Consider the following 13,579-nt stretch of genomic DNA (forward strand, 5'->3'; position numbering starts at 1 on the left):
ATACATCTATATATTGCAATCTGTACATTTCCCCCCTAATCCTTCAAAACATCAGTACATATTACTGTCTCACACACTGTCCAATATCTGTGGACTGTATAGGTCAGCTAAATAGGCTTGGATTGTATTTTCTAAATAGACAGCCAACCTAATTCTCAAATACTGAGGGACAATCTCCACTCATTGATATATTTTGCTTTCCACAACCAAATCTCTGTACAACTTTTCATGAGTGATGTACCAGAGTATTCAGATTCTAATATCTAAATTGTATTGTTAAATATATTCACCTAAAGTTGCATTATTGCTGATTATGTACTCTATGTATCGTATGACTTTTAAAAACTAACTTTATAGTTGTAGATAATCTAAGCACTATACCCAGATGTACAGACACTCTTTTCCCAACCTATGTATTACATATTTTTTTAACATTAGCTTTAATAACATTTTTATTTCTCTTAGCACACATCACAGACAACTCAACTGAAGCAGCAAATAAATCTAAAAAAACCCGACCTTTCCCCAACTATCACCCCTCAGCAGATCTGCCTTGTGCTTTTATGTTGTTACATCATAGATACAAATGGGGACTGGGGCGCTCTTCCCTTTCCTGGGGCTCCCAGCCAGATCTTTTGGTCCCTTTAAATCCAGGGAGAGTTTTGTTTTGCATTTCTCAGAACTAAAGGATCTGGGCAGGGGCGCTGGAACAGTTTGTATAGTGGGGTTGCTGTGAGTCATTGAACCAAACTGTAAATTCTGTATGTGATGGAAACCCCTTCAAGCAGGGGGTGCTGCAGCACCCCTAGTTCCAGCACCTATGGATCTGGGCTCAGGTCCCCTTCAGCCTGTGGCGTGCAGAACGCCCGGAAGCCCCACCTGACCCGCGGACACCCAGCACACAACCGGCGGGGGTAGCCGAGAAGAGAGCGGGGAGCGATCGCCTTCTCCTCCCATGCACCGTATTGGCTGCGGCACCAGCAGCCTCCGCGGGACAAGCGCTGCCGGTTGGTGCCGGTGCACGCCAATTACCAGCGCTGACCTGCCCTTCCCCGGCGCTGTCAAAGTTGATCACCGGGCGCTGGGCTGCAATGGAGCGAAGAGCAGCGACAGCGGCCGCCAGGGAAGGCGGAGGAAGGGGGAGATTAACACGGCCCTGGCTGGCACAGCGGCGCGGCTGATCTCCCCATGCAGTAAAGGGGGAGCGAGCGGAGAGAGGCGGGAGAGGGGGAGGGAGAGATGCTGCTGCAGCAGCTGCCAGTGCAGCGCTGTTAAATCTGCTGGTCAGCCCTTCCGAGGAGCAGCCGCCGCCCGCCGGCGGCTCTTGGGCTTTGAGGCAGGAGCGGGAGGAGTCGAGGCGCTTTCTGCTAGTTGCCTCCTGCTGCAGAGGGGGATTTAGTGGCTGTTTACCCCCCTCCGCGGACTTTTCTCCCAGCCCCCCAGCATAACCTCGGACCCTCCTCCTCCTCCCCTCCCCGCGATCTTCCAACCATGAGCATGTCTGTTTTTACCTTATAAAGATGGCGGTGTGGGATCACTGCAACCTTTAGACTAATGACTGTCAGAAACATCGCCTCCATCTGTAATATGGTAAGTACTTGCTGACCTGCAGGCTGGCTTCAGGGGCGGGGGACACAACTCAACAACCCCCAATGGTGCAACATCAGAATGGGTGGAGGGGAGGGGAGGAGACTCCTTTCCAGGTGCACCGGGGAGTAAAGTTATGGCTATTCCTGTCTAATCCCCTCGCTGGAGGCTGGTGAGATCTGGAAGTGGGTGAAGGCCATGTAAAGATAAGCAAGAGATTTAATTCAAAACAGGGCAGTCGATGGCTTGAAGAGCTTCTACTGATTCCTTGCATTGAATGTAGACATTCATTGTCTCCCCAAGAAGGGAGAGTTCAGAGCTCAGCTGTCCAACCACCGGGCTGCATCTAGGTATGGGAAGGAGTTCAGAACAGTGGAGGGTCTCATCTTTTGTACGTGACACTTAAGCAGGCTGACAAGTTTGCAGTTTGTGTCCCCACCTTGTGGCCCCAATTAAACACTTGAGCCAATATTTCTAAAACTGGATTCCTAAAAGTAGGTTCCTAAATCCATACTGAGGCTCCAAAATAAGTGGCCTGATTTTAAAAGCCACTGAGCACCCAAAGACTCTGACTGAAGTCAGTAGGAGCAGTTGGTGCTCATCTGTTTTGAAAATCAAGCCACTTATTTAGGCTTATAACTGTTGACTTAGGAGCCTAGCCTTAGGCACCCATTTTTGAAAATGGCCAGAGGATCAGAATCTGTGCTGATGGGTATGGTAAGGGATATCCAGTAAATGAGAACTGGCTTTAGCCCAAGATGTTTCTATTATATTTTTGAAACACCCCTCCTCCCCAGGATAGTCTAAAAGTTTAGAAAAATAAATTTAAAACATTAATGTTTCATTTCAGTTTGTGTTGGGTCTTGCTGTTTTCAGCCCCAATAAGATATGACAGGAAGATTTCTTTACACATTTGAATATGGTTTTCATTTTGACTCTACAGACTTTGGGATTTGCTTATTAGACCACATTGCCTTTGGATTTTTAAGATTTGTTTGGTTATAGTTTAAGGGCTCAAAGGTTTTAATGGACCTGCTGCAAAAGAAAGCAATTTATGGGGTAGGTTATAAATGCCCAAAATAAATAGGGTAAGAACACATTTCAACACCCTTTGTTGTTGTAGTTTATGTTTTCCCCCCTTGTTTTCAGGTTCTGCAAGAACAGTTACATGCAGTTGCCAGCTTCCTTCCATGTGGTGCCCCAGCATGCCCTTTGCAGGTGATGTCACACCCACCATTCATCAGCACTGGAGAACGGAGCCTGCCTGTAGGGTAAGGCAGTGGTTCTCAACCTGTGATTCATGATTCCCTTGGGGGTCACAAGCAGTTGTCCAAGGGGGTGAGGGTTGTGAGTCTGCTCCCATTCAGTGTCTCCAGTCTTATGCTGAAGTCGGTTTGATAAGTCACTTGCAACCACTCATTCTCGGATGCTAGGAATGCCCCCCCCCACTTGTTCCAAGGTCCTCATTGCCACCTTTGAAACATCTGTTCTGAGGTGCATTACTGGAGGATTGAATTTAGGTGTCACATTATGAAAAAAGGTTGAGAATCCCTAGGGTAAGATAATCTGAGTTCTTGCCTCCCCTCCCCAATGTGGTTTCCTAAAGTTTTCATTGTTCTTATTTTTTTAACCCTGTGGAATAGGAGGCAAGTATACTGCAAAGACATATATAGGAAACAATACAGTATTTGGGGAGAAAACCTGGAGTTACTTACCTTACCCTATAGGCAGGCTTCAGTTTTCAGTGTTTGATGAATGGTGGGTGCGATCACGCCTAGATTGCATGCTACAGCACTGCATGAAATAAAGCTGGAGATTGTTAGAGGGCTACAAGAGTTTAACATTGACATGATGTCTTAAGAATCCTATGTTTCCCCCCACACCACCTATCCCAATTATTTTAGAGGGATGTATTTGTGCTTTCCCCAAGGTCCAGAAGAACCACAGAGCAAAACCAACTAGGCTTGCATCAGTTTTACTTTGCTATTGCCGCTCTTGTCACTATCAATAGGCAGCTGCACAAGTAACATCTTACGAATGTAGAACTTAAGAGGAAAGGGACACAAGAACAGAAGAAGGGAATGGTCTAGTGAAGCCTCATGTTCAGGACCAAGTTTGGTTTCTTGCTCCCTTCATGATACTGGGGTGGCAACAATGCTTTGTTTCTCCAAGACAACTTTCAGCTGAACAAAGGAGCTCTATCAATGGACTCCAGAGGAAGCTATGTCAACCCCATATGGGAGGGCTGCTGCAATGCGTGGCCTGTTGCAGGGGGAGGCAAGTGGATCATAAAAGGCTTCCAAAAAGAAGGGACAAGAGAAGCAAGAAGTAGGGAGGAGAGAGACTGACACAAATAAAATGGGGGGAAGACAAGAACAAAATGCATTAAATCCAAAGGAGAGAAAAAGGCACTAAGAGTGGGATTGGAGAAGGGTGAATGAAGATTGATTTAAGTCGACCCTAGAAATAGGTTATTATAAATTCCAGCCAGAACTATTAATCCCAGACCATGTCTCAGTGCTTGACACCAAATGGCTCAATTCTTCTTTGGCCTAAGAATTAACCAGTTAAAGGAGAAATATATATGGAGTTCATTTCCTAGTTGAAATGAATTTTAAAAGCTCACTCTGTTCTTTTCCTTTTATCCTTCTAGTTCCCCTTCCATTTGAAGGTGTGTGCACGGACTGCACGGAATGATTACATAAAAACCCTTGCTTAGTTGGTGTTTGCTCACCTACACTGCTATAAATATTTGTCATGTAATGATGGATTATAGGTTTTGGATTGTAGTCCTCTATTGAACAAGGATTTTTTGTTTGGAAATTTGTACGTGCTCATCTCTAGATTAAATGAATACAGTGAGAATTAACAGGTTGAAATTGGCCTGATTTAACTGGGTTAGTCAGAGTCGCAGGAAGAATGCTTGTTATGATTTAGTTGACTGCCTGAGGGTATAGTACAGGGGTCGGCAACGTTCGGCATGCGGCTCGCCAGGGTAAGCACCCTGGCAGGCCGGGCCAGTTTTATTTACCTGCTGACGTGGCAGGTTCGGCCGATCGCGGCCCCCACTGGCCGCAGTTTGCTGTCCCGGGCCAATGGAGGCGGCGAGAAGCCGCAGCCAGCACATCGCTCGCCCGCGCCGCTTCTCGCCGCCCCCATTGGCCCGGGACGGCGAACCGCGGCCAGTGGGGGCCGCGATCGGCCGAACCTGCCACATCAGCAGGTAAATAAAACTGGCCCGGCCCTCCAGGGTGCTTACCCTGGCGAGGCGCGTGCCAACGTTGCCGACCCCTGGTATAGTATGTCAAATTGTAAGTCTGGTCTCCTAGTTATGGCAAGGCATTGTCCTCTTCCAGGAAGGCCAAAACAGGTGTAGGGAAACAAGTGTGTGAAGGAAAATGTTTTAACTTGTTTGAAAAAAATCAAAATCTAGTACTGCATATTCAATAGACAGATGAATCCTCATTTACTGAGCCCAAAGCAAAAAAGTTAGCAACAGTAACTGAGCAGAAGTGACCCAGTGAAAGAACTTAGCAGATATCCCTGTCCACGTGTTAAACAAATAAACCCACAATTTCCAAAACAGACCAATCAAGGCCATGTCCTTTCTCTTTGTCCTGTCCCCACAATTAGAAAAAAAAAATGGTCATCAGTGGTAGGTGAGGTCTTACACCCTGATTTTGCAACTTGTTCTGCACAGGTATACCCCTGCATTCATGTGGGGCTCCAGTGAAGTGAATGGGACTCTTGTGTGACTGGTGGGGTCCAGCTGCTCAGCTCAGTTGTATTGTAGGGGAGTCCAACTCTCTCTTCTTACATGCCTGACAGATGCTGTGAGAAGTTGTTAGTCAAATATGTGTACAATGCTCTAATCATGTTAGGTGATATAAAAGTGTTTATTAGCTATATTGCTTGAGGAAGAATGGTATGATATATTTGAAAAACTCGGTTCTAGGGAATGTCCATGCCTTAATGTTACCCCAGCTGAAGGGAGTCCAGGTAAAATTAGGGACTTTTATTTTTAGTACCTGTATTTACTCATATTGTACCCATATTAAACTTGCATTGTAATCCTCTTCTGTAAAGCTCCTTGAAGGCAGCCAGTGTGACTACAGCATAGAATGTTTGGTCCAAAGGTGAATAAGCATGTTGTAATTTTTAGACTGTTACTGAAATCCACTGCAGTGCGTTTCTCTGTTGATGGCCTTCTGATTCAGCCTGGGACTCTTGAGTTAAGCTCAGACTGCAGTGTAGAGAATGTTACTGTCTTGTGTAAGAACTACATCTAATCATTTATTAAATGTATATATTTATTTATTTTTGTATAGAGTGACCTGACAAGCTCTCTTGTGCTCTCAACAAGAGAAATACACCTTTATGTTGTCCTGCTAAAAGCAGGTTTTATATTTCCTTCCCAACATTTTTCAATAGTGTTTGAAATCACCTGATCTCCATTGAAAGATGATATGTGTCAGTTTAATGCACAGTGATAACATGACACAACTTGTGAGGATCTCTTGTTATACAGCGTATCACAGACATCACATACATTGTAGTTACAGTAGACTCTGACATGTTTGTTTGGTAATCCTATACAATGTATACATATGACTTCAATAACAAGTTACAGTACAAAAAAACCCTTCAAGTTAATTTGGTTCTCTACTCTATATAAGCATGGCTTTAGTTTTTCCAACTCAAGATTTTATCAAGTCTCACAATAACTGGTGTTTTTCTTAAAGTTCCAGGCCAGCTCCAGGAGTTATGTGAACACATGAGAATCTCAGTTTTCATTAAAAAACTAAGCTTCTAGCCCTTGTGGTTGTAGAGAAAAGCTTGAAAACATGAAAAGCTCAAAACCCAGAAGTCAAATTAAAAAAAGAACTCAACATTTTATTATTTTTAAAAGTCTCAGGATTGTTTGAATGATGGGAGTTAGCAATATCAGGATCTTAGCTACAGAGACAAATTTGAAAAATGTTAGATGCTGGAACTATGTACATTCTAGTTATTTCTATAAACACAGGTTCTGAGACAGATTCTGCTCTTTGCAACACAAGTATACTTGAGGTGCAGAAGTTAGCACCATGAGTTTTAAATTGACATCATACTTGATAGTGGTTAAAATTATTATAAAACAAATTATATGATCATTTTAATTTTGGAAATTTCTTCTAACAAGAAAAACTTTGGGCAGTCTGTCACTGTCTAGGCAATAAACTAGCCATCTGAAATTATTTATGGGTAGATTAATGAAGCACTGTAAATATTTAGGTGTGAAAATATAGTTGCAGGCACAATTTAGATTCCAATCTTTAGAAATGTGGTCTCAAATGTGCATAATTTTTATACATATGACTTGTTTCTTCTGATGATCTTTGATCAGCCAAAAGAAATTACATTATTTTTGGTTAGTTGTTTTGCTGCTGCAACTATTATAATACATGCATTTTTATGGCACTTATTATAACATTAGAAAAAAGCAGGATGATATACTTTTAAGGTTGATTAACTTCTTTTCACTATCAGCTATATTCTTTTCTGGATTGTAAATAATATAGTCCACTTTACTCTGTCATGAATTCTGATTCTGAGATAGAAAAACTCCTCATATACTTAGTCTACTGTCACTATTCTGAATTCCATCTCTATAAATGAGAGTACAAATAATTAAGCATCTTTTCTTTCATGCCCAGTTTTCTGGTCTCTCTCATTTTCTCTCTCTCTCTCTCTCTCTCACACACACACACACACACACACACCTTTAAATTAAAGCAATTATTACTTTAAAAGTTTTAATTAATTGAAATATGTATTGACTTCAATAAGAGCTGCATCTGTTCATCATCTATGAGAAATCAAATCACATATTTGCCTCATTTTAGGCAACCACATTTAGAAACTTTGGCCTCAATCTTGACACAACTTTATTTTAAAAACTTACTTTTCCCTCTCCAGCCCCTTCATTTTAGGTAGAGATGTAGTTTGGAGATACTGAAAGGAAAAAAATTGGTAAGTTTTTGAAGGATGCTGGTGAGGAAAAAAATAAGAGACCTTGTATAATTCCATGTTAATAATTTTCACTATCCATACTGGGGGACATGGATCAGCGTTCATGTCACACTCCTTGTCAGTACCCAGCCCAGGCTGGGAATGCTAATGATCCAACCAGTGGATCAAATTTGGTGATGAATCCTTGGTCATGTGCCACCTGAGGCACATTGCGCATATGCTAAGACTGTCCATACTTTTCCTGTGCAGTAGTTCTATGTTGTTCCTGATCAGTTAGTTTAAAATACGGGTGTCAAACTCATTGGGTGACAAGGGCTGAATTACCTTGTCAGTCAGTCTGTCTATTAACTTACCTTTCTGTGCAAGTGCATTCCCACTATGACCACCTTCCCTCCCTGCCCTGTCTTTTGTGAATTTCTTGCCTTTTCCTTATGGACACTTACACTCCTCTTCTTTCTCCACCCCTTTTCCCCACCCAGTTTTGGGGAAGTTGGCTTTCCTCTCTGAGCTTGCTTGCTACCTATCCTCTAGGGTTCTGATGCTGCAGGCTCAGCAGTGGCAGTCGGCAGTGGAGAAGGAGACTCTCCTCTGATCTCAGAGCAGCAGGAAGCAGTGATTGGTAGCTGAGCTCTGATTTTACACATAATCGCTTTCTCCTCCCTATTACATTGCACTGCCATTAGCTGGCAAGGCTGGCTAGCTACACACAGAAAGAAAGGTCTACATCTCTTTCTTTCTTTCTTTTTCTTTCTCCTCCCCTTTTATAGGCTACTGTTTTCAAAATTCTGGGATGAGGGCTGCCTGACCCTGCAGCCATTTCTAGTTTTATTCTCATTTCTCTTTTACCAGTTCTAGTGTCACCCTTCATTTGTTTTAAGCTTTCATGTTCTTCCCCAGGGAAATTCTTGACTTCTAACATGTTTTGCTCACTTTCCCTAGTGAACACTAAGACAAAAAAGTGTCGTTTAGTTCCCAGCCATGTCTGACCCTTAGTTCCTCTCAGTGGCAGTTTCTTTTCATGAATCTCTTGCTCCTTATATATTTATTTGTTAAATGTTTGTTTTCACAGTTCACTTTCATCTGTGTCTTTCATGATCATTTTCTTTTACTTTTCATTTCTCTTGCAGTAGCAACCCTATTACTATTTCTCGTCTTTTCTTTTATTTCTCCATGGTCATTAATATTGAGTTTACAGTTCTAATGTATTATTTTCTCAGAAGAATATCTATTTGTTGGGCTCCCTGAAGTTAACATTAAAAAAAACTTCTAATTTTCCTCTGGATTGACTTCGGTAGAACTATTCATGTCCTTACAGCAAACATGCATGTGCTTAACTTTATCACACTGCAATATCATATCTAATTTGCATCCTCTGTTATCCCTAGTTTCTTTCAGATTCACCGGTTTCCATTTTTTATTTCCCAAAAATATCTGGGTTTTAATTATTTTACCCAAGATATATTAGTTTATATTTTTCAAAAACAAATATTTTGTTATATTTTTAATATCAGATTCTTTATATCATTTTTCTGTCATGACTGGTATTACTCTATTTTAAATGATTCATGAAGAAATCAGACCAGACATAACACAGATCTTACAGTATCTCCGTAGACAGCTGTTCTTTGCCATTTAAGTCAGTGGGAGCTCTGCACATACTTCCATGATCAGAATTCAGTTTTTAGTCTTGTTCTTGAGATTCTCAACTAATTGGCCTCTTGTACTTATGTACAGTAATCACCTAGACTACATTGTCCAAAAGGCTGTATTTTGTGCCTTGGAGATAGCTGATAAAGGTACCCAAAGAGTACATATCAAAAATTTGCCATACTTGGATAGTGTTCCATGGTAGTCTATAAAATAAGGAGTAGAATGAGAAGACTCATAATCAAAATAGGAGGCAACGTAATTACAACTAAATAACTATACAGTTATCCTCAAAAAGAATGGGAGTACTTGTGGCACCTTAGAGACTAACAAATTTATTAGAGCATAAGCTTTCGTGGACTACAGCCCACTTCTTCGGATGCCGAAGAAGTGGGCTGTAGTCCACGAAAGCTTATGCTCTAATAAATTTGTTAGTCTCTAAGGTGCCACAAGTACTCCTGTTCTTTTTGCGGATACAGACTAACACGGCTGCTACTCTGAAACCTGTCCTTATACAGTTATCAAAACTATGCTAGGTATTTGCAAACAAATAAGAAGATTCTCTCTTTGCCTTGCAGAGTTTACAGTCTAATCTGATTTAATCATGATAATCTCTTTGGGTTTTTTGGGGCTGTTGGTTAATGTATGCAATAAACTAAATATTGGTCTTTGCTTCATTATTTCCACAATAATTTTGAGAATGAACAATCATAATTTAGTTAATCTGCTATTCTTTCTTGTTTCATGTGGCCCTCCAGTGCAAAAATCATTATCAGCCATTTGAGTTGAGATGATGATCAGCAAATTCAAGTGCAATAGGGCCAGAGAGAACAACAAACAAGAGAAAAGATTATCAGAAGCTCAGGTTTGAACCACAAGCACAGTCATTGGCTATGGTTCTATTGCAGAAGTCTTGGTTTATACCAAACTGACACAAACTTGGCAAAAGTCTCTAGCTGTGTTCCTTCCATGCTGGTTAATGAGCAGTACATTTCAAAATGCTAAAGGTGAACTCCTGACTCTAGTAAAGTCAATGGCAAAACTCCTATTGACTTCAGTGGGGCCAGGATTTCACCCAGACTACAAACTATAAGGGTACTTCCTCTGTTTCCCAAGAGCTCCACAGCCTGTGTTCTGGTCACCACAGCCCCCTTTAGCATTTCCTTTTGTAACATACTCTTCTTTTAAGCTGTTGAGCCTAAATAGGCTCTGCTCACCAAATCTGTTGCCTCTGAATCCTGTCTGGGAATTAACATCCTAAAATCCAAGTCCAGTGTCTGTCTCTGTAGGGCCTCCTCAGTGCAGGACCCTTGTCTATAATTAGGACTCCCACCATTGCTACTTCTGATGGAACTGAATTAGCATTAGCAATGTTAGGAAAACTTTGTCAAAATTCCTGGTGGAGATACAGCATAGGATTATGTTTACAATGGGAAAATGTATTAGGCATTTTAATTAGTATATTAATAAATATGCTTTTGCTTTGATTATAACCATAGGGTTGCCAACCCTCCCGGATTTTCCTTTAATTAAAGATAAATCTTTAATTAAAGAAATCTCCATGAATTTGTCCAACCAAAGTTGACAACCCTATGTAACCAGGACAGTAATGTTTTAAAAACTTATTAATTGGTCATGGATAACTCTAGGGTAGGTTAAGCACAATGGCTAACATGTTTTTTTAAACATGACTTGTCTATTTCTACACTGGGGTGAAATTATGTTTAACATCATGTTAGTTAAAACATTGGTTAAATGCTTGTAACATGATACATGTTCCTAGTGTAGACATGGCCTAGGTGGGATATGTCAAAACTTTTCCCTTCTTCTCTGAGCTCCATTGCTTATTGGGGAGCCTTCCTATACTGAACATTTACAATGTAAAGTCAGTAAAGTATACTGTTTAGATCTTTCTTCCTCTGTGTGGGAAATGCATCTGCTGTTAAAAATCAGCTCTCTAGACTTTTCAGCAGTTTACAGCCTCCAATCTCTCCATGTAATTTTGATGGTACCTTCTTTGACACCGTAAAGTAATAGCTACCAAGCTGAATTCACCCTTGATGTAAGCTGGCACAACTCTCTGTGAAATCAGTGGATGTTGTGTCAGCTTACCTAACCACTGAATTTGGCCCTCCCTGTTTTATTTTCTCCAAAGATGATATAGAGTATAGTGTATAATTGCTATGTCCAAGGCCTACTTTTGAAATAGAAGGGGGAGCTCCGTGATGAGTGACAAGCTATTACTAAGCCTATGTTGTTTCTGTGAAGTGTGCTTCAGCAACTTCAATGCAAAGAGTTGACATTCGCATCACTCCCCATATTGAAAAGCAATTAGAGTCCAGAGTTTTAAATACAGATTGCACGATACACAGATGGATAGTGCACATTATGGACTTCTTTGGTTTTCAGTGGTGGTTCATCTATTAAATCCTGATTCTTGCAGTTTCTCACAATGTTTAGGAGATATTTTAAATAATAGAAAAGATCTGTCCAAGCCTTTTGGCATTCTCTCAAATAAGAAACCATGGAGTCAGGTCTTTGAGAATTCACAAGTGGTCACTGCACGAGTAATTTATAAGCATAGCATTGGCCCTCCACAGGTTTAATGACACACCCACCATCTTTACACAGTGGGTTACAAAAAAGTGGAATATTACAGGTCATTATTTCCTAAGGCCTTTAGATTTTTTTTATAGGTCAAGAAACTTCCTACAAAGCTAAAAAAATGCCCAGAACTGTCTTTGTCCAGGGGTGATTTGAATGCTAGTCACATAATAAAAGAAAGTCTATTGGACAATTAGCTGAACTTAAACTGCCATTTTTTTCTGAGTCCTTATACCTGTGCTTTGATCTGAGTAACTTATCAACCCAAAGACAGTTTAGTTCCGAAAGAAACAACATTACACTTCTGTATTTGCTCATGAGAACTTTTTTTTTTAAATCAGGCAAAGTTTTAAGACCAACAATGATGGCAGTTTACTTTCCTACTAGCCTTTTGAATATCTTAGATTAATACCTTTTCCTCCCTCTCAGCAACAGCTGTTTTGTGCTTTGCTGTATCAGTGTGTCTTTGGTGAGTAATAGCTCAGAAATGGAGGCTGTCATTCCCAGCAAATACATTAATCCTCACATGGAGTTTGTAATGTATGCAGCATGTCATATTTTCATCTGCCTTGAGATGCAGCCAATAACAATTTCATATGGATGCTTCTTTTGTGTGTTTGTGTGTGTGTGTGTGTGTGTGTGTGTGTGTGTGGTTAAATGTGAGTTTCTGATAGGAGCCTGTCTCGACAGTGAATACGCTGCAGCTACTTCATTCATTTTGATATTTCCTGTGCCAGCTTCTCTTAACACCCCCCAGTATAGGGGGAATACAAAAGCATGTGTGGAATGGGGGGTGGACAAAAGAGGGCCACTTCTCTTGGTCCTCTACTGGTGTAATGTGACTGCATGCTAGTGGCAGAAGTTGGAGTACACCCCCTATTGCTCTAACTTCTGCTGGGACAAGGTGGCTGAAAATCAAGGAACCACAATTGGCTCCCTGTTCCCCCACCCACACACCCTCTACATCTGAGCTCTGCTAGAACGAACTGGAGAACTGAGCCCTATTGTGGCTTGACAAAAATGAAGTAAAGTACTTGGTTTACAGGTGACACATTTGGGAAATATTTACATACTCAAACATGTACTTGCCCCCCGGGAGTTAAGATGAACGGTGTGGGGGGTGGAAGGGTCTGAAAAAGGGATATGAAATGCAAGATATTTGAAACTGTATTGGAAGCTACTAACTTCAAGCAAGTCATTTTACTTGGAAGGTTTCAGGGTCACCAACAGCATCTGTGTCAATTTTAAGACAGCTGATTCATCTGAAAAGAAACAGCTTCTTTCAGTGAATGACAGGAGATGATAATCTAGCATGACAAGGAATTGGCTGATGATGGGAGTAGTAAGAAAATTTAAATCAGACTTAGAAAAAAAAAAGTAACATTAAAAAAATCACTGAAACCTATAACCAGCATATTTAAAGATATTGGCTGAAGAGCTCTCTGAGGCAGTAATATTTATATCGAACAAATCTTGGAACCCTGGGGAAGTTCCAGAGGCCTGGAAAAAAGCTAATGTTGTGCCAGCATTTAAAAAGGGTAAAATGAATGACCCGGATAAATATAGGCTGATTAGCCTGACACTGATCCCAGGCAAAATAGATCCATGTATGTCAGCCTTACAGAATCAGGGTCTGTACTTTGCAAAGCAGTGACTCTGAAAGTAACTTGGGAACCATGGTGGATAACTAGTTGAACATGAGCTCCAAATGCCGTGCAGTGGTTAAGAG

The 13,579-nt window shown here is 41.1% G+C and overlaps 1 protein-coding gene across 4 annotated transcripts in view; it reads left to right on the top strand.

Moving 5' to 3' along the window:
* Positions 1–1,073: 1,073 nt before the first annotated feature.
* The window catches only part of USP46 (ubiquitin specific peptidase 46), a 33,757-nt gene continuing 21,251 nt past the window's right edge, over positions 1,074–13,579 (top strand). Inside the window, exons 1-3 of one of the 4 annotated variants that reach the window (XM_065596894.1) lie at positions 1,074–1,193; positions 1,521–1,590; positions 2,737–2,858. In XM_065596894.1, the coding sequence (XP_065452966.1) occupies positions 2,778–2,858 (81 nt within the window). In that variant the 5' untranslated portion in view covers positions 1,074–1,193; positions 1,521–1,590; positions 2,737–2,777. Of the gene's footprint in view, positions 1,194–1,333; positions 1,591–2,736; positions 2,859–7,544; positions 7,600–13,579 lie in introns of those variants that run through there. The other 3 variants (XM_024101481.3, XM_005299087.5, XM_065596895.1) reach the window with 3 other exon arrangements.

Source organism: Chrysemys picta, chromosome 5 (assembly GCF_011386835.1).
Source record: "Chrysemys picta bellii isolate R12L10 chromosome 5, ASM1138683v2, whole genome shotgun sequence".
In the NCBI taxonomy this organism is placed as follows: Eukaryota; Metazoa; Chordata; order Testudines; family Emydidae; genus Chrysemys; species Chrysemys picta.